Source organism: Tyto alba, unplaced genomic scaffold, assembly GCF_018691265.1.
Source record: "Tyto alba isolate M040663 unplaced genomic scaffold, T.alba_DEE_v4.0 Super-Scaffold_10, whole genome shotgun sequence".
In the NCBI taxonomy this organism is placed as follows: Eukaryota; Metazoa; Chordata; class Aves; order Strigiformes; family Tytonidae; genus Tyto; species Tyto alba.
Genome location: NW_024881262.1, coordinates 22,179,519 through 22,200,361, shown reverse-complemented (window position 1 = coordinate 22,200,361; position 20,843 = coordinate 22,179,519). Strand labels below are relative to the sequence as shown.

The following is a 20,843-nucleotide window of genomic DNA, read 5'->3' as shown; positions in this document are numbered from 1 at the left end:
GTCCTGCAAGTATTCAGTTTGTTTCCTCTAATTTCATCTTTAAAATCCAAGTTCATGGGGTTTCTGCAGAAACATTTTCAAGCTATTAACAACTTTTGAATACATAGTCTTTTGTATTATAAATATTGTAATGACTTTATCTCTAATGAAGTTGATTTCTTTTGTGTCTATAGACAAGCGTATTTTATTCTCCAAAGCAAAAATATTCTGTGAAGAAAATTAAGTCCTTTTACTACTTAGAGAACAGATTGACAGCTCCTGAATCCCAAATCCTTTCTGAGTTGCACTTTGTTCTGGATGGTGGTGCAAATGTAACTGCCCTGGCAAGCATTTGCTATCACGGTAAATAAATGTTTCCACATGGAAATGATTTTTCTGTAAAGTGTGTATTCTGTTTTCTGGGTAGGGAAAGGCCAGATTTCTTTGTGCTGATGTTGGACATTTTGCAATCCTAAAATGCCCTAAAGTGATTCAGTGAAGGGCAGTCAAAAGTCTCATTGTTCCACATCTAGGGTCCCATAATTTGTCTCCAACTCTTCTGCAACCTGTTCTTTTTCAGATGGTCAGCACTGGTTTTGTAAAAAATAAGAAAATCATTAAGATTGATTAGCTCTAATCTGTGATGCTGGTAGCTGGGAAGAACAGCAGCCTCTGTGTATTTGATGTGAAGCTGTCAGTTGGCAGGCCAACCACCGTGCTGCTGAGCATCTCTGGGTATGGTTTTTAAAGAGCAGCCGTTGGTAAAGGCTCCAGTCTTCTGATCTGCAGCTGGATGACCACTTCCCACACCACTGTGCAGTCTGTCAGTTAAAACTAGATTAATTCCTACTTCTTATCCCAAAAGGAAAAAAGATGGAGAACCTCAGCACATTTCCAGGTGAAGTCATAGCAGTCAGGCAAAAGTACTAGTCTAGCTAGAAAAACATGCCCAGTCTTTTTTGCTGAGTATGTTGACACTGTGGATGTGCAGTATCAAAGCAAGCAAATTTGGCTCCAGGCTGCTATTTATGGGGCAGTGACCACCGGTCACCATGACCCAGGAGTAGGTGCCATGCAGATACGTAGCTTGGCTGGCAGAGCAGCGTGACAAGGCAGTTGGGAGCTGGCAGAGGTATCCAGGGAGCCGCGGGGGTGTATGAACCACACATGCTCTTTGAGGTGACTCCAGACTGCAGCAAAACCCCTTCAGGCATTTGCCATAAACACTGGTGCCAAATGTTTAGTGTCAGAGCATCCACTTTGATCACCCAGTTTTGCACAGGCTCTGCACAGACATGTTGAAGTAGGTGTGTAAAGGGAATTAAGGCCTTCCTTAAATCTGAAGAATTGATTTTAGAGTCTATTTTAGGGGTACATGTAAAATTGGTGTCTTTGAAAGACGATCAGTTTGTAGGATTAAACAAGCGCTGCTGCTGGTAGAGCAGCGTGAGCCCCTCTGAGGGGAAAGGCTGATGAGCTGGGACCTTCTTTGTTGGCAACAAATCCTGGCAAATACTTTGCAAGTTATGAAATTACTTCGCTTGCATCAGCTATACAAGCAGATATGTTTGGTTTATCTTTGTTATTGAAATTCGTGGAATTCTCCTTGGAGAAGGACTTGAAATTGGCATTTCTTACAAAGGGCCGTGACAACTTGCAGCTGTACTTCCCGGTAAAGTGAAGTATGAGGAGAGTTTGCGAGCAGGGTGAGTAGCAGTACCCATTGTGCTTAGCTGCGCTCGATGTCTGTGCTCTGCCTCCCGGGAATTCACAGCCATCTACTCAACCGCCGGAGCCAGCCGGGAGTTCAAGAACGGGGCTCTGATGCGGGGGGGAACGCGGACTAGAAGATGCCCGCTGTGGGTCCCGCGGCCTCTCCCTGGTTTCCCGCAACCGTATCACGAAAGAAGTCACCGGGGGCGGCGGGGAGCAGCGGGCGACGCTTCCCCCCCGCTCCCCGAACCGCCCCGGGCTGTGGGAACCGCGGCCGCCCGGCCCCGCCGCTCCGGGGCAGCCGGGGGCGGGGCGTCGGGGCGGGGCGGGGCGTCGGGGCGGGGCGGGGCGTCGGGGCGGGGCGGGGCGTCGGGGCGGGGCGGGGCGTCGGGGCGGGGCGGGCGGCAGGGGGCGCTGGGGGGCGGTGCTGGCAGCACTCGGGGCGCGGGGCGGGCGGTTGAGTCGTGGCCGTGGCGTGGCGTGGCGTGGGGCAGCGGCTCCAGCTCCGGCCCCCACCGCGGCAGGGCAGGTAAGGGCAGGGCGGGCGCTGCGGAAGGGGGTGGCCCCTCCGCCGGCCGGGCAGGTGGGACGGTGCCCTGCGAGCGCTGGAGGGGAAGCGCTCGGTGCCCCGGTACGAGCCGGCTGTGCCCGCGGTGCCGCCGTCGTCCCCCCCCCACCCCCCTCCGCTAAACACTCGGCGGCCCCGGAGGGGCGGGCGCTGCCGGCGGCCGGCGGGGAGAGGGGGCGCGGCGGGAGCGGCTGCCCCGCGCCCGGCTCCGAGGGCCGGGCAGCATCGGCGGCGGTCCCGCCGGCCCCGGGGAGTCCGGGGGCAGCGGGGGGCTTGGGGCGGGGGGAGGCGGCCGGCGGCCCCCTCACCCAGCCCGGCCGCCCCCCCCTCACCCAGCCCGGCCGCCCCCCCCTCACCCAGCCCGGCCGCCCCCCCCTCACCCAGCCCGGCCGCCTCGGCGGGACCAACTTCGCCGCCGGCTGGTACCCGCGGGCTGACACCCGGGGTTCGATGCTCACGGGCTTCATTCCGCGTGTGTGAGCGGTCCGCGCAGCTCCGCGGCTTCCGCGCACCCCCGTGCGGGGCAGGAACCCGAAATGGGCCGCCGAGTGCAACCCCCCCCAGCCCCCGGGGTGCCAGAGCCCCAACGTGCTGCCTGGGCTGGGCAACGCAGCGGGGCTTCTGCGGGCGGGGACTTGGCCGTCTGTTCTCGGGCGATACACCCTGGCTGGACTGGACTGGAGTAACTTACTGGGGTTCCTTTTTTTTTTTTTTTTTTTTGTTTTTAATGCCTGTTGCCTTTAGTGCATATGATAGCAGTCGCTTTCTTTGTATATACGTTCACCTAAATGTTTTTGGAGCCTTGAACAGACTTCTCTAGTGTCTTTCTGAATTGCAGGTTCCTGATGAATAATACCAAACCTTTTGTCGAGCACGGACTTTGCATCAGAAGTCTGTTCTGACATGGAGATTGCCTTGGCCTTCATTCAGAATGTTGCCCTTAAAAAAAAAAAAAAAAAAAATCTGTGAAAGGACTCTTTAAAATGCTAGGAAGTAAAGGGTTAAACAATGTATTTGTAAATGCCATAACCTGAATTTCTGGACTTTACATAAAGGCTGGGACAATGGAAATGACAGGGTGTGGAGAGAGTGTGTGATGTCCTTACAAGCCCTTTATTTTGTCTGCTGTTATAGTCTGAGATGAGCATCTAGTTCCAACCTTAAATGTTCTCCTTTACAAATTTCACAAATATAGTTCCATGTGGATGAAAAAACTACAAAGTAAGTGGCTCCATCCTTGACTAACTGCAAAAGCTGTCACATAATAAGTTTTTGTGCCAGTATTACAATAGTAATGGGATATTAAACCAACACATTTTGGCAGCAAGTAGCTGTAATACTTATGCCCTGTTTTGACGTCTGTAGAATGAGGATTAGCTCAGACAGAATTTGTAGTGGGAGGGTGTGAGTGGGATGAAAGCTAAAGCTGCTTAATTTTAATCTTCTCAAAAAGGTAACTAAAAGTAGTGCACATGGTTAAAACACATATGCTCTTCTCTCTAATGGCTTTTAATTGTAGTCTCTTAAATATTTTATGTAAACTCAGTAGTGCTGAAACATTAATTTTTATAAGATTCAATACATGCTAAATGAGCTGCCTGATCTGCAAAAAGGGAGTGCTGAGGAACAGCAGGGGTTCCTGTGGAGGCCTGGCCACACCAGCGCTGTAAAACTGCCCTGGTGACAGCACCTGTGTTCCCGAGCCCCGGGCACCTCTTGGTAGTCTCCAGGCATGGACTGATATTGTTTCAGTTCTGTAATTGTGAACTTGCTTTTCTCTAACAGCCTTCATTTGTCTTTTGGGCTTTGTTTGTGTTTAAAAAGCAGTCATCTTGGAATGAACTCACACAAAAAGCAATGCTTCAGGGTGTGCAAAACTACGGCCCTCCATGAAGTTTTCTTCCTCCAGTGGCTTTATAATGGGGTATATATATTTTTATATCATCTTCCCTCATGACCTCCTTAGATGAACCCTTAAGTGTCCTGTGAGGTTTCTAATGTAGGTCTTTGTTAGTTTTCATCTCATAGGAGACCTTTGAAACTAGACTTGGGTTGATTTTTTTCTGGATGCTTTTTCTGCTGAAATTGCAATTTTTTATTTTTTTTTAGTTAGAAAAGGCTTGTATCTTAAGTGTATCTGCATATTATTGCCCGAAAGATGAATGATGAAATCATGTGATCCTAAGTGTTATTTTTACCTGGATTTTTGGTCAGTTCTAGTTGTATATTCTCATCCTCTCATCAAGGTTTTAATTCTCTTTTAACTAATAAAAAAATATTGGGAAATAATATGCAAAAAAGCCACCATAAGAGCCATGTTGCTCACAAACATGTATCAAATGAGTGTAGGAATTAAATGTTAAGCCACCTACTAACATATGCTTTATGATTTATATACAATTAGATTTATGGTTTTTGATGGATGCCACAAAGGAGGTGCTGGTACTTTAATTGTCTAAGCGGGTGGAGACTTCAAGTCTACCTCTACAAAAATGATGAAAGTGCTTTCTCCAGGAGTATTGGGAAGCACGCGCACAAAACATGCAGCTATTGCTTTAGGTGGTAGAGGAATCATTTGGTGAAGGAAGTATGAGCGGATTAAAGAAGATGGAATTTGTTGTAGGTAATACAGGAAGGTTTTGGGAGTTCCTGCTAGATGCACAAGGAAGTTACTGATAAGGTGCCCGAAAAAGCAGCATGGCAGCTCAGCTGCGCTGGCGAGCTCTTGACTAGCGCACACAAATACAGCCTCGAGGCTGAGGGAAGATTTGCTTAAAAAGAACCTCAGTGGTCCAAATGTCGGGCAAACAGCGTGGTTTGGGGCAAAGCTGTTCAAGCAGTGCGTCACACTCGGGAAGTGTTTGAACATGGCCTTTAATCTTGACTTGCTGGGAGAGGGAGTCAGTACGCGAGCTATGCATTGATTCACATTGAGAAGGTTGCATTTAAAAATAGCTTGGGTGGTAAATTATATATAAAAATAAAAACCTAAATTGTGTATCAAAAAGGGAAGAAATACTAAATATCTGGGAGGAGACTTTAAATGTAGATTTCATGCAAGTGTTCTACTTGCATGGCTTTCAGTGTTGTGGTAATTTTAATGGAATTGTAGTAAAATATTGCAGTACTGATAAAAAGATCATGCTTTAAATTACATTTTTTTTTTTTTGAACTGTTTTCCAGAATGCTTTCTGTAACAAATGCAGGCCAATGTATGGTATAAATTACACAGAAATAGAAATGGAAACAGTTGATTGTAAACCTACATATAGGATGATGAGTGAAGGTTTATGCAGCAGCTTTCCAGACAGATACTAGAAATGTCGCACAGACCATGACATGCTTCATGTTCTGTTAAAATCAGGCTGAACTTTGGTGAAACCTGAATGGAGTCCCCCTTAAGTAAGCATTTGGTTTTGCAGAACATTTAGGGCAGAAACTTTTGGAGATATTACTGTATAAAAATTGTAGCAGAGGATACATAAGTCTTGATGCAACTCTACGCAGGAGCACGTGAGCTTTGCATGTGTGGGTCCCTTTGTTGCATCAGATTTAGGTTAGAATTCAAAATTAATGTTCATGTTTGTCTTGAAAGTCTTAGGTGGTCTTTGATTACAGCTGGGTAAGACATTTTCTTGCTCCGTGAAGGAATAGAGTGGCAAGGTATACTGCAACATTCAGTATTTATGATTCTTTTAAAAAAATGTCAGATAATGCTATTTTAATGTGTTCAGATAATGCCTGATTCATAAATGTAACAGTTCATCCTAAGCAGCAAAAAAGAAAATTTTTTTCATTGTGCAAGATGATAATAGAAATGTTTGTGATTATGCACAAAGTGCTTGTGATGACAGGCCAAGGATTTGGAGCAAGATTGGCAAGCTATTTCGTATTGATTAGAGGTACTCTGGGCATTGAAAACCTACATAGCTGGCATATTTCTTAAAAATAACTGATTTTTATAGGCTGAAATAATTAGGCTTGTTTGTGCCACATGGTAAAGAAGTTGCTCAGAAATGCTTTTTGGAAATAGTAGTCAGGCACAGTTTTCCAGCTGTTTCATCCATCGTTTCTACTGACATCTGAGACTTCTTCATGTACCAAGGATGAAGTCATCTCCCCTGGAAAGCTGTCACGTGATTCATGCCTTCCCTTGTGAAAATAAAAAAACAAACATCATAACTTTGTCTCAATGTCTGCTATGATAAATTCCACAATTACGCAGTGGAAGATACCATACTATGTTTTCCTAAAGTTTATAGTCTCTGGTGATAAACAGGGAGGCCCTGTGAATCCCTGGCACATTCTGTTGTTAATGATGATTTTGAAAGGACAAAGCAATGCTGACATTGGATCTCGCTCTTTGCCATGTTTTTTCATGTTTTGTTCATCTTCCTCACATCTATGGTTATGATGTTGGTTTCCTGACTGCCCCTGAAGTAGAAGTCTGAACACAGGCATGAGTTTTTGCCTATGAAGACTTTTGAGTATCGTTATGAGGAGCTTCTGTTGGGCCAATAAGTTGTGAAAGCAACTTTGTGGGACTAAGCAACAAAAATGTGAGCAATGGGCCTTTCAAATGAAATGCTAGGACATAGTGTTTCGTGCCAGTGCTGTTTATCTAAACCTATTTTTATTTATCCTCTTGAAGAAATAGCTCTCCTGGTTGCACCTTTGTGCTCAGGTTGTTTCTAAGATGGTGTGTTTTTAGAGGTTACGTTGTGCTGCTGCCATGAGGGTCAAGGAACAAACCAGGCATGCCCTTTTGCCAGCAGCACAGCCGTTCTCCCAGTACGTTGCCTGTGTTATTCCCCATTCAGCTATCCAGCAGCCAGGCAAGTTGGCAGTTGTACGAAGTGTTGTGGGGAAGAAAGAGCAGCAGAAAATGCTGACTGTCTGCTAATGCATCTATGTAATCACCATTCCGGGGTTAGATTGCAGGAAGATGACAAAATTGCTGATAAAGTCTGTTTAGCCTTTTTTTTTTTTTCCAATATGAGCTGTCAGCTGTTGGTTCTACAACAGATAATAGCGTAACCTGTGAAAAGAAACAAAAGTTTTTCATTTGGAAGACAGGCAACAAAAGTGTACCTCTACCCCATAATTTCGAGACCTTGTGATTGTAAAAAGGTGGTTGGATATCGGAGTGTTGGGTGACCTGGCATATGGTGATAGGATGGAACAAATCTCATAGCAGGGCTGTAGTCAGGAGGAAAAATATTTTGGGATGAGGGTCAAAATATAGCTTGAGCACAAGGATAGACCAGAAATGTGATCAGTAATGAAATAAATGCCAGCCCTTTCATCCCTCTTGCACAAACTCTGCTAACACCAGGTTATTGCACTACCATATTTCACATGTATAATTTAGATATATTAGTAAAATTGTGTTTTACTTTATGGGACATTGTCAGTAATGGTCAAATCAACAGATGTAAAACGCTACGTTTTAGAGTAAGCTGAAGGCATGGCTAGCTCAGGGTTACAGGGGGAGTCGTGGGTGAGTTCCCAGGTGAATTTAGTAGATTGAGATTCTATCAATTCTCTAGAGAGTGAGGCATAAAGGACTGTCTGAAGAGGGGGGTGCAAGGTGGAATGGTGAGTAGACTGATGATCTTGGAGTAATTAAGTCAGCAAGCTGTTACAACTGAACTAGAATCTCCCCAAATCCATTCTATTTGAATACTGTGAGCAAATCAACCTCACTATGTGAACTGTGGGCATGTGACTTTTCAGCATTAAGACATATATGTATGCAGTCAGGTTATAAACAGACCCAGTATAAGATCATCTGGAACTAATAGCGTAAGGAGAGATTTGGGATCTCGGATCATATTCTCAAATCCATCTAACCTGAGTGGAAGGGCAAATGTGCAGAGGAAAATACTGTCCTTCATACTAACATTATCTCAGATATTGGATAGGGTAAATTTGGCCTGGTGTGGGAAATAAACATTTTCCTACATTTATCAGCTTTCTTCACTGATCTGTTTATTCAATTTGACTTCACTGGTTAATCGCAACTAGCGTTGAGTGCATCCCTACAATATTTGCTTTCAAAGTTAGTGCCTGAAGAAGGTATTTGCAGCAGAATACAACCCCTGGCAGTGGAACAGAGGGAGGCAGGTCTATATTTGCAATGCATGCAGCAGGGAATGTTATAGTAGGAGAGAGAGTTGTTCAAATAATTAAAACAGTAAAAAGTAAAAGCTTAACTAAAAAAAATGTAACAATTCAAGCACATCAACTGCTTTGCCTTTGTGTGCTTTTTGGAGCTGTGATGTTATCTGATCAGCCACTGGCTGTGATCTGTGTGTGATTAGAATCTATGCTCTTACAATTGTGAGCATATGGTATACCATTTTAAAATTATAAGTTTAAAATAATTACATTCTGGTGCTGTTTTTTAAGTATTTAATTGTCTGTATGTTCTGGAATGGTTTTGCTGACAAGTAAGATTCAGTTCTGGCCTGGAGCCATCAAAATCATAAGGTCTCTTTCAAGTTTCATAATAATGTTAAAAAAGAGTTACTCAGTTTCCTTTAAGGAAGTAAAAGCACTTCCTTTGTTTATGTTTTTACTTTCCCTGCAGTTCAGAGCTGTGTGTAACCTATCATTGCATAGGAAAAGGAGTAGGAATATGGGGACATTCCTGCAGTGGACAACGAAGAATTGAGCTTGTGACAGATTTTCCTAGATATTAAAATTTTGTTTCCACAGGGCCACCGAATGTGCTGGACTGGTGGGTTGTTACTGACTTTGACTTTTTTCAGGTTTCCATAGAGTAACCATATTTACAACCAAAAAGAGATAGTCAAGGCCAGATCAAAGCACTTACTGAGAATTCTGAATGGAAGGAACTCTTCAACTGAGGGTTTAAACAGACCAGAAGAAATGGAAGTTAAGGGCACCTACTCCTTGAAATGTGTCATGCTCTCATACATTTGCTGTTCAAACAAGTAAACCAAATGAGACCTATAAAATCATCCTCATTGGAAAACCAAACTCCAAAGCATAGAAAATTTTAACAGTTCCTAGAAGGAATATGAAAATGAGAGAAGACGTATTGAGCTAGCAAATGAATTGCAGTAGTCTTTTCAGTACTATTGATTTGGCTATGGCATGAAGTCTGACTTTTTTAAAAAGGGCAATGGATTGTGATCCAAAGTTATTTAAAGACTGTTTAAAGCTTTGTAATTTGACAGATTTTATTATAAACTGGATTTTATTGATAGACTTAACACAACAGTGAAGCTTCTCTGTGGTTTGAAAGGAAGTAGCCTGTGCTATATCATGTTCTGTTCAACATGCAGATTCAAATTCAAAGCTGCATCCATCTTCAGAGTATCTGCTGCACTCTGAGAGACCTTTCAGCAGTGGTAGATCTGCGGGTTTCTTCATGTTGAATTAAGTGGTCTTTCTCCATCTTCATTTTGGTAATCTAAAATGTGCAGGTTCCTTAGAGCTGGGGACATGTTGGTTTTGGTTTTTTTTCTTCTTAAAATTTTTAAGCTTTTTGATTCATTTGGGCAAGTTTGTAGCAGGCATAGTATGATAGAAAAGTGGTTTGGGAAGGGAACAGCAAGACAAACTTCAATTTTTTTGGAAATGTTACAAAAAAGCACATGGCAGCAGCATGTGCTTGTTTTTAACGCTATTGGTAGTAGAACTTTAATGGGGCTTTTTTTCTTATCTTAGTGAGGTGCAAGGACATGTTCTAAAATCTGTAGCAGAGGATCAGTCTGCAGGAAGTATGTTGCTGTATAGGCCCTATCCTCAAAGCAGCGGTCAAAGGCAGAGTAGCATGTGACCTAAACGCAATGTTTTATATTTTATGTGCAGTTTCTCAGTATTGTCAGAAACCAAAAATATTTGTTCGAAAAACTCCAATTTGTTTCCAGATTTTTTTGTTTGCTACAGAAGGGGATGCCAGTAATCAGTTTTCAGTGATTTTTTTTTTTTTTCCTATTGTTTGGTAGGCTTTATGTTCTTTTTTGCCTAACAGGAGTCCAAAAAATCTTTATTATGTATTCATAATTAGAAAAACTGAAGGATACTGTATATGGAGTTTAGAATTTTGTTTCTCTTGAAGTGCACAAGTGTGAAACTCAAGGGTGTAGGAAGGCCCATGTTTTGCACCCTTGTTTGCAGAAATTGATTATACATCCATTACAACTTAAAAAAATAACAGCAGTGGTATAAATTGATTGTAACGAGAGCTGTAGTGAGGGTGTATTTGGGGTTTACACCTGATCTCTGTACACCGTGAATCAAGAAAACCCAGTGGAAATTTCCTCTAGTGTGTTTTCATTCCTACGTTTTGGTGGCTTGCTTGGCATCATGCTGGTTTAGAAACAAGCCCAGCAAGATAACCCAGATACGTTGTGGGGTGTTGAGGCATCCATTGCCATTCCTTCCCTGGATGTGTCCTATGAATGCAATTCTATGGATCCTATGCTTGATGCAATCAGCAATAGCAAAATTGAAACTTGGGTCATATTTAGTGCTTGCAAGCAGTGACATAAACACAGACTTAAATACAAATATTTTGCTGATCAAAAGAGATTGAATTGTTTCCAACTTAGGCACCTACAGCAATTTTGGTGAATAACCAAGAAAAGAGAAAGGCTGTGTGTGCTACATATACCTTTGGTATAGGGACATGTTTTATATGTAAATTATGTAGGTTTTAGGGTTTTTGTGTGTGTATTCTTTGTTTGTTTGTTTTTGTTTTTTGTTTGTTTGTTTTTTCTTGTTTTGTTTCAATATATGAGTCCTGACAGTATTAATATCATCCGAAACCTACTAGGAATGATGAGAAAAAGTAGTCAGTTGGGTAGGTGGGACTTGAAAATATGTAAAGACTCTGTAAAAGGGCCCAGACGAAAGGATGGAGATGGTTCACAGTGGCAGATGACAGAATAAGTCATCCTGTTTTCCACTGGAAAACAGCAGCCAGGGGAGGAATTGTGTGGCACCTACTAAAAGTGAAGGAGTACTGCTCTACAGCCAGTGGCAAGCAGGATCAGCATGCGACCTGTCATTTGGAACCCAGAAGCCTTGTGGAAGGGCAAATGTTCGTAACTGGGGAAGTCAGCACTCGGGCAGTCTGTGCCAACATACCTCTGTGCGGAGGGGCTGGGGTGCACAGGTCCCTGCGGGTGCAGGGGGGAGCTTCAGCTGTGCGTCTGCCTTCATCCGGAGCAGAATTCAGCAGCAGAAGTTCCTGTCTTGGCTCTGAGCCCCCCCAGAGTGAAGTGATATGGCAGAGCATCAGTGACTAACAAGTATGACTAAAAGTGCTAATGAAGAGAGAGAGAATGGATGAGCTGGCAAATATGAATTTTGATGCTGACGGTCACTTTGTCCTCTGGTCTAAACAGATGTCTAAATCTGGCACAGAGTGGGACAAAGGAGACCACAGACGGGTTGCCATAAACATTCCATAATTGTTTCTATGTGCAATCCTTCTTTTCCTCGTTGTTTACAGTCAGAGCTAATTTAGACTCTATTAGGGGCAGGGGCATGGGCATGTCATCTCAGTGTCCTGGCTGATGCAAACACTCAGTGTTCTTTAGAAATAGACTATTGAAGCTGGTAGGAGGAGAAATGCCTCTGCTGTCGGGATGCTGCCAGAGCCTGGTCACAAAGGCAGCAATTTGTCTCCGGGTTGAATCTCTAAAGGGGTAAGTGTTCTGGGAAGAGGAGGAAAGGGGACTAAATTTAAAATGTCTGTCTTCATTTGTTTATTTTTAAGGGAAGGATGTGCAGGACATAGAAATCATGTTTGAATTGCAGCTGTTCAGAACTTCTCTCACATGATGATTATTTTAGGAATAGCAGACAGACCAGAGAAGTAGTAGTCTAGGGCAATGGCATCATCCCAAAGGAATTAGATGTTTGCAGTACCTTATGTTTTGGCACTATAGTTTCCTTCATCTCTAAGTTAGTTCATGCATTTACTTGTGTGATTCTTAATAGTCCTAGGAATGATTGATTGTGTAGAATAACTGCAGTACTGCTAACCTTCAGTGACTACATGTAAAAATTATTGGGCTTGGTCTTAAAATACATTGTTTTGCTGTTCTTAGGTGTGATTTTGAAATGTTACTGAATGAAAGGGATACTTTCAGGTATTATGGTATTTCTTCCAAAAATTGTTTGAATTGTCAGAAACATTTTGTTTTAGAAGTGGTTGCCGGCAAGGTGATTAGTGGTCAGATTATGGAGAGGAGGATAAACTGATAGGCTTAAATGGTATTCTGTGGAAGTGTGAAAAAGATAGAATCAAACCCTTAAAGATCTTTTCATGCATTTTAACAGTTCCCACACTTTTTTTCTTTTTCTTCTCCCAGTTATCTTTGTTCAAGAAAACATGGGCATAATTTAATCAGAAAACTGATGTAAGTCTAAGGAAACTCCAGAAACCAGGAGATCTCTGGCTGCAAAATAAGTCAACTTACAATGTTGGGAAACCCCTAAAGGGTAGTTGAAATGTCATAAACTTACATTACATGAGCTATAACATTAATGCACTAAACATAACTTTAATATAGATGTCTCTACATGATTGTGTTTATTGCCCAATTTTAAGAGATTCATAGACTTGCAGGTTCTAATTTAAATAAAAGAAATATATGTTAAATGACTTGGACTGACAAAAGTCAAATGCAAACCAAAACTATATAAAAACTTGTTCTGCTTGCATCTCTTAGCTGCTGATCTCTGAAAGAAGGCAACTCGTAATGGTGATTTGAGTAGGACAGCATGGAGAAGCTGGAAACTGTCGTTTGAGGGATGTAACCTGAAGTTGTAAGATGAAGACTGCTTTCCCAGGATTTCCAGCATAAAACTATGACAGTCCTGCTCAAACCTGAAGGCTGGTTAGGAGGAAGAGGTGTGTAAAATGTTCTCCGCGTTATCTGCTTGTGAACCTTGAGATTTAAAAGCTAGGATCTCAGAGTCAAACGGACCTTTTATTTTGAGAACAGCAGATGATCTTCAGGGTGTGGTCAAATTTCAGTGTGGTTTGTGGTCCCTTCATCCATTCTGAATGCTAAGTGACTCTTCACCTTTACTTATTAAATCCACTAGTAAATTTGCTGCACACTGAAAATTGTCAGTGCTGTAGAGAGGGACAAAATAGTTTTGTAAGAGCTCTGTTTGATCTCTTATCTTTAATGAAGTGGGAGCTTGTGTTGGTTGCTTTGACAGACTGGCCAGCACTGCTGTGGCATTTTCAGTAGCTTTTGCACATCTCAAGACCAGCTGTGCCAGTAGAAGAATTTTAGAACTGAGTAGATAATGAAGAAAGTTGGAATAGGAGAAAAGAGAAACCTAGATCTAGATATTTAAATGTTAAATACTAAAATGTATTAAACTTTAGCAACTTAGCTGCTAGGCTTTTGCTGGTCTTTTAAAAATTAGATGCTTGCTGCTAAAATGTTAAGTGATTGGAAAATAAAATCATCTTGCAAGTAGCTATTAGTCTTTAGATATCAACATGTAGCTATGTTCTGTTGGATAGGCACTGCTTCCTGCTGTTTCTGTGCATGATTACTATGGACTGGTACATGTTGCTTGTTTTTACCATGACTTTCCTTACCTTCACTTTTTTTTCTTTTTTTTTAATGAGGCTGCTGACCTTTTTATACTTTAAGACAAGTTCTGTGTTTCCTGTGGTTACGAACTTCAAGCTTAAGTCATGGGGTGAGCTAAAATGAGTAACATTACTGAACAGGTTTTATTTAATTTTTTCAATGATAAGCTGGCTTTACTTTTTTAGAAATGCAATTTTTTACACCAAGTCATGTGACCTATGTCTCATAAATGCCTTTAAAAAAAAAAAAAAGGAATTCTTGAAGAATTATAATTAACAATACTGCAGATGCTAGCTTTGTTAATTTGTAATGCCATGCAACATGCAAGTTCAGTGTTGCAGGAATCATACATCCAGTTTAAATTGCTGACATTACAGTCAGCTGCAGGGGTTTCATCAGGGTTTCCTCTATGTGATGATTACAGGCATGAGTAACTAAGCAGGTCATGCTGACGGGCAAATTGGTTCTGCTGAGTGTTCCTGTTTCCCCTCTGTTCTGGTGCTTGCTGTAGATCTTTGTAGCACTGGTTGGTTTGGTCAAAACCACAAGATCCCAGCCTCTATTTTTCATCTGTGGAGGAAAAAAAGCAAATCGGTTGAAGCACCAAAGAAAAGGTTTGTCATGCACCACTTACTGAAACAACTATTTTCTGTGATTTCCAATTCAAGAATATGAAGTTTTTCAGTTGTGTGAGAATGTCTGGATTGCTGGACTTGTGGGTTTTAGTACTTGAAAAATGTACTGTGTGGTAGTCTGCTGCCAAGTGGCTGGGGAATAATTGATGGAGCATGACGAGTTAAAATGAAAGTCAAGACAGAAGTCTTCATTATAATTGTATCAGGAGCTGACACCTTAATTTCAGATGTCTTCAAAACAGGTTTTATGAGAAAATAAGACCACAGATGTAGATCAGAGATAAAAGATGTATCAAAAAGCAATTACAATTAAAAACTCTCTTCTGCAGTGTAGAGACATCAGACTAGGAAGTGTGTCCCTGTGTTCTTCCATGACTTTCTCTAAAACTATGAATGTTACTCTAAATCAACCTTATGTTGTCTGTAGGCAGACTCTGTAAGTTTGCTACAAAATGCACCCGTATTGGTCTTTGGCATATAGTTATATACAGACTCAATGCTACCTTCCTTTTTCAGCAAAGACACCATTTCTCTTTGCTGTTTCACTGCGACCACTTTTGCTCGCTTGTATTTCAGTAGACAATGTCATTCTGATGTACCACGTCAGATAAATACAGTAATTTTATTGAGACAGACTTTGAAAAGTACTATTGATTATTTATGGAGACATGCTATTTTAATCAAGTAAATTCTTTTAAGCTGTCATGGTGAGTCAGTGTAATAATGTGCTTACGCTTCATGCTAGATAGTAAGTTAGTGTTCTAGATGGATACGGGTGATCTAGAGGATGTAGCAGCATCAGTCAATTGGCACAGAAGTTTGTCAGTGGTGGTTTATTGTCATGTTTAACCTCACAAACGCTTTGAAAACATTGATGTCAAGTTATTTTCAGGGCCTGACTTAAAATAATGAAAAGAAATAGCTTAGCTAATCAACCCTGCCAAAAATCTTTGTTGTGTTTTGCACAGGAGGAGGGGTTGCTGGGGGGCAGGTTCCATGTGGAGCACTAGCTAGCAATACCCAGCCAGCGTGGAACAAAAAGGAGGTTAGTCATGCCAGCTGGTCTGCCAGGAGCTCCTTCCTGCTGAGCCTGGGCTCCTAGCAGGCACGCCGCGCTCCCAGCACTTCCAGGTAGTTACTAACTTTTCCCGTGAATTGGTCTAAAGCAGAGAATCTGACTTGACCAAATTTTTCCAAGAGCCTAGCAGAGGCTTGGCTTGTCTCCTGACTCCCTGGCCTGGCCTTCAATTGTAAGGCTGTTTTTACCCTTGTATGAGCTTGCAATAGCCTGGCACCTTACACTAGCATGTGCTGATGCTGTCTCATGAGGTGAGATAAGAGCTGAGGGTGCTCTGAATGCTCTGAGTCATTCTGACATGTTTTGATGAGTTGAGACTTTTGGATCATGTTTAAAAGAAAAAGGTATATTCTGTGGGTAGGTAGGTATGCTGCAAAAGGTGGTTCAGAATTAGCCTTTTAATTATCTGCATTACTATATAGGATGCTTTATTAATGAATATCCTTCAGAATATCTAGACTGCTTATGTGTGTCACACTACAGTGTTGCTGAAATATGTTTAGTGTTCTCTAGGTCATCTTTTACAAGTTCTGCATATATAGAAACACAGAATCATAGAATCGTTGAGGTAGGAGAAGATATTTAAGGTCATCTAGTCCAACTGTTAACCTAGCAATGCCAAGTCCACCACTAAACCACATCCCTAAGTGCCACATCTACATGTCTTTTAAATACTTCCAGGGATGATGACTCCACCACTTCTCTGGGCAGCCTGTTCCAATGCTTGACAACCCTTTCAGAGAAGAAATTTTCCCTAATCCAATCTAAACCTTCCCTGGTGCAACTTGAGGCTGTTTTGGTCTTGAGCAAAAGCCCTGCTCTCAGGGATGAGGATAAATCACTGCTTTTCTGGCACATGTCAGTGCATGCTGCTGGAACGCTGATGCTCCCAGGGCCGAGTTCTGCCTCTTCTGCAGCGGTGTGGTGCTTACCTTTCAAAGCAATAACTACTTATTTGTTTCTCAAGCAAAGGACTAAGGCCCATACCTGGAGACTAGTGGGGTGGTGTTGGCAGTCGCTGATAGGATTTGACCTTTGAGTACTGAGAGCTTACAGCGTGGAAATGGTGAGGCTGGGGCGTGACCTGCACTCTGGCCTGTGTGCAGAGTAAATAGATAAAGATCAATATTCTCTAAATGTCACGTTAGCAGCAGATGTTCTGCAACCCTGCAGCCTCTTGCTGTGTGGTAGTATATTCTGAAGATCCCAAATGTGTTTTGCTGTATGATTTGGTTTTTTGATAAGTCTGTATATAAAAACAGTTTTCTGGGGGGATAAGGTTGGTTAGCTTTCCGTTCCCCTCCTCAGGCTCAGTTTTATCTTTTTTAGCCTACCTATGCTCACTTTAGTGAGTGCTCACAATGCTTATTGTCCTGTCTTCACTTAATATGTGCTGGCTAAGTGCTGTTTTTCCCTCGGCATACAATGTGTGCTAGCACGGAGGAGCAGAGGCTCCAGTACTCTGTCTTACCTTCACCTGATTCCTGGCAGCTTGGTCTCAAGTAGGAGCTGATGACAAGTTGAATTGACAGGCTCTTCTTTAGCAGCTGCTCAACAGGAGCTATTCCTATTCCTCATAAATTGTAACACAGCAACTTTCAATCTGTTAACAGGCCAAAGGATATTTAAAAGAAAAATCCACCTTGTTTATAATTTATTGAATACTGCATTTAACACTAAATGTTTTAAAATTTATGATGTTGCAGTTAAGTTTTAAAGCTAATTAAGCTTGTTCTCTAAAACATTTGGCTAATATGTGGTGTGTATGATCTCCTTTTTTTTCAGTCTTGTATTTTTTCCCTTTTTGTGGCAACTTTCCTTTTACGCAGCAACAGTATTAATGAGTGTAGACTGTGCACAAGACCACTTGTTCCTGAGAGCTTTTTAATAGATTTTTACCTTCTCCGTGATAAGTCTAATTTTGCTTTTTCCTGTGGTTCCCCTTCTGTTCTTCCATCTGTTTGGTTAACTGCTTTATTCTCTCCTGGTGTTTTGTATACACTAATGCTTATACCTTCTACCCTTTGCAGCTTTGTTTAGTTTCAGTGGTTTAGTTCAATTTAGTTTCAGCATACCTTTCACTATGATGTTCCAGGATGAGCTATGATTTTGTAAAACTAAGACTGTTAAAATAATTTCTTCTGTCTCTTTTTTAACCTTATTACTGCTTGCACATGCCATTTATGGTGCGATTGGCATTTTGGAAAAATACTGTAATAGCTCTGGCTTCTTGCTTCTCAGAATCTCCAGTTCTTTCAATTTTTTTCCACAGTTTCCAAAAGCTGTAAAGGTAATTCTGTAAGTAAAATGAGATGGAAAGGCCTGCAAAATGTATGTGCGTAATACATTTGACTTACTGCAAGCCCCACTGCCTTCATTTCTGGAAGATCAGCACTTACACTCTGAGTCCCATTGCTTTGCCCTGTGGAAGTCACCTTGGACCAGTTGGTAGATCCCACAACTCTTCTTAAGACTAACCACAATAGATAAAATGAGCAATTCAGTGATTCATGAGACATATTCAAATCCTAATGAGAAAATTAATTGGGGAAGAAAAATCTGAATTTTGAGGTTGTGATTTACTTGGTTTATCAACGCTCAGAGATGGAGATTAAAATCTTGCTAAGGTAATTAGTCTTTGGAGTGCAGAAGATTTTTGATAAACGGGTATGTATTAATTACATGTAACTGTAAGCCTTTTAATTCTCAAAAGCAGGAGAGAAGCAAGAGAGATCTCTTCCAGGAGTGAAAATAACAAATAAGCACTGGGGCAAATAGAAAGGGGGGAAATAAGTTACTTTCTGTCAACATGTTTGGATGTGCTGTCATCAACAGAGCTCAGTACAAAGGATCTGGGAATCTCAGAAGATTTTTTTCAAGACTAACCAATTTTCTGCAACACACTGTCAGTGCTAGGAAACGGCATCACTTGCACATAAGAGCAGCTGGTAGTTTTAAAAAAAAAAAAAAAAAAGTATGTAGGGGGAGAACAACCTTCCCTGTCCCTTATATAGAGTCATTTTCTAATGGAAAATGGACATCTGTGAAAATGGGGCACTTCGGCAAATTCTGTGCACATTGGGATGTCATTTTGCAAGGAAAAGTGTGTTTTTTACTAACTGTGGATGCTTCTTGTTTGGGTATTTTCAGGAGAGGGCTGGGGGTATTTGTCCATTTTTTTTGTTTGTTTAAACTTTTGCAATGAGTTATCTGATTCCTGAAGTTTTATTAAATGCCACTGATTTGAAATATATTGTTCTGATCCTTGTCAAAAGAGTTGTTTAAAAATATTCTCACAAAGAATTATTCCATGTTTTTAATTCTCTGCAGGGGTATTGGTAACTTTTCTTACTCTGTATCCTCTTAAATAAGAATTGTGAACTTTATTTCAGTAAAAGGACTACCAGTTCTTTAGTTTTACCAATTAGAGAAACTAATTTTTAACTTGTGTTTAAAAGTGCATGTGTGTACCTTTTTAACATGTTATGGGATTATTTCGTTTCTAGGGTTGCTTTACCAAATTGCTCTTGAGAGCTCTTAAGTAATAATATTCTTATTGTGATTTGCTTTGCACAGGGGCAAGAGGTGTTTGTGAAAGAACTATTGACTATGTTATGATATGATCATTAACCCAGTGTTAGCAGGAGAAAACTTAATTTTATGGGAAATGGCAATTTTTTTTTTATTTACTTGAAACTTCTGTCTTGTGAAAATATAGTTAATGTCATAACTAGGGTGAGGACATCTTATTGATAGTGTTGTTGCCAATTTGAATTGCCTCATGTGTGTGCCTTTAAGAAATAACTTGATACTGTCAAAAGAGTATTTGAATTTTCTTTGCTAAAGCTTCCCCATCTGAAATATATTTGCCAATGTTTTGTTGTTTGCAGGAACCACTGATATATGAAGATGAAACCATGAAGAGAAAGCAGAACGAATAATAATGCTTTTCCGAAACCGTTTTCTGTTCTTGCTGGCTTTGGCAGCCTTATTAGCCTTTTTGAGCCTCAGTCTACAATTCTGTAAGTGTCTTGCAGCTTTGTTTTCTATACATAGTGGTCTATAGATATGTTTAAAAACGGCCATGCTTACATGTTGTTTAAGCATTCTTTCAGTAGTTAAATATTTGTTGGGTTTCTTTTGGTGTGGGTTTGTTGTTTTGTGTTGTTTTCAAAAACAGGAGAATAAATGTAAGAACAAAAATAGTTTTGTGTGCCATGTAGGAATTTATACAATCTAGAGATTTTTCAAATCAGACTATCTCAGGAAAAAAAAAAATCTTGATTTTGTAGTGTAATTAAGTAATTGAATGTGATGAAAGTAGACAAAACACATTTGAGTAAAAACTGCTGCAACCCCTGTTTTTTACATTGCATCAGACCAGACCAGATGGGATTGAGAAAACTGCTGTGAGAGGGCTGAGTGTTGGAACTTTTCCTTATTTGTACCCTCCCATGAGGAAACTTTAAACAGTTGAGTTGGCTCATCACAAGTGGCTGGTTTGTTTAAGAAAAGATAAATTATGTTGTGCTTCATGGGTCAGTCCAGTGGGCTGCCATGTACTTACTGATGGCTAAGCAGGAAGGTGGGGCTGAGTGCGGGTTAGTGTATGTTGACAAATGAGCATTCTGCCATCTGACTGCTTATCACGTGGTTCATCAATGGTAGCATCTGCTAGGTAAAGTGATGTTTTGTGTATATCTAATATGTACTAATACCTGCCGATGTAATTGCTGTTAGAAGACAAGGAAAAATGCATATTCGTAGTGTAGGCTAACATTCTTCGTCGTTGTTGTTGTCTTGCATCGTGCTTTAATTGTAAGAGTGTGGTCCTTCTGGTCTATGCTATTTTGCATAGTGTAAAAAAACCCCAAACCCTAAAACCAGAGGATTTTTTTAGATTTAGAATGTCTTTTGCATATGATGGACAACTTAAAAGAAAGGGGGGAGGGGGAAGGGAAAAAAACCTGTGGTTTTATCTTGTTATTTTTCGTGTATTTAAACACATCTGCATGTAGTACATCTTCATGTAATACCTGTGGCTCTGAATTGCTTTTGCAGTCTCCTGTGGGTACATGCTGGTGGGTCTGATGGCAGCTTGTTTTGCCCATTAGGTTCTTGATGCCTCTGCTCTTGGCATTATATGGTTGGTTATGAATTGTGTATAGGGTGAAAGTCCTAGAGGAACTTCAGTGGAAGTAGGAAACTGAATTGTTTAATAAAAATGAGCTTTATTTATAGATAAAGTAGGCATATAAGAGAGTGAATCA

General features: G+C 41.2%; 1 protein-coding gene across 5 annotated transcripts in view; it reads left to right on the top strand.

The window, feature by feature from the left end:
- The first annotated feature begins 2,123 nt into the window (after positions 1-2,123).
- Positions 2,124-20,843, top strand: part of PXYLP1 (2-phosphoxylose phosphatase 1) — a 61,012-nt gene continuing 42,292 nt past the window's right edge. The window contains exons 1-3 of one of the 5 annotated variants that reach the window (XM_033005458.2): positions 2,124-2,221; positions 12,976-13,157; positions 19,464-19,595. In XM_033005458.2, coding sequence (XP_032861349.1) covers positions 19,517-19,595 — 79 coding nt within the window. In that variant the 5' untranslated portion in view covers positions 2,124-2,221; positions 12,976-13,157; positions 19,464-19,516. Of the gene's footprint in view, positions 2,222-2,304; positions 2,324-11,836; positions 11,947-12,975; positions 13,158-19,463; positions 19,596-20,843 lie in introns of those variants that run through there. The other 4 variants (XM_033005461.2, XM_033005460.2, XM_033005459.2 and 1 more) reach the window with 4 other exon arrangements.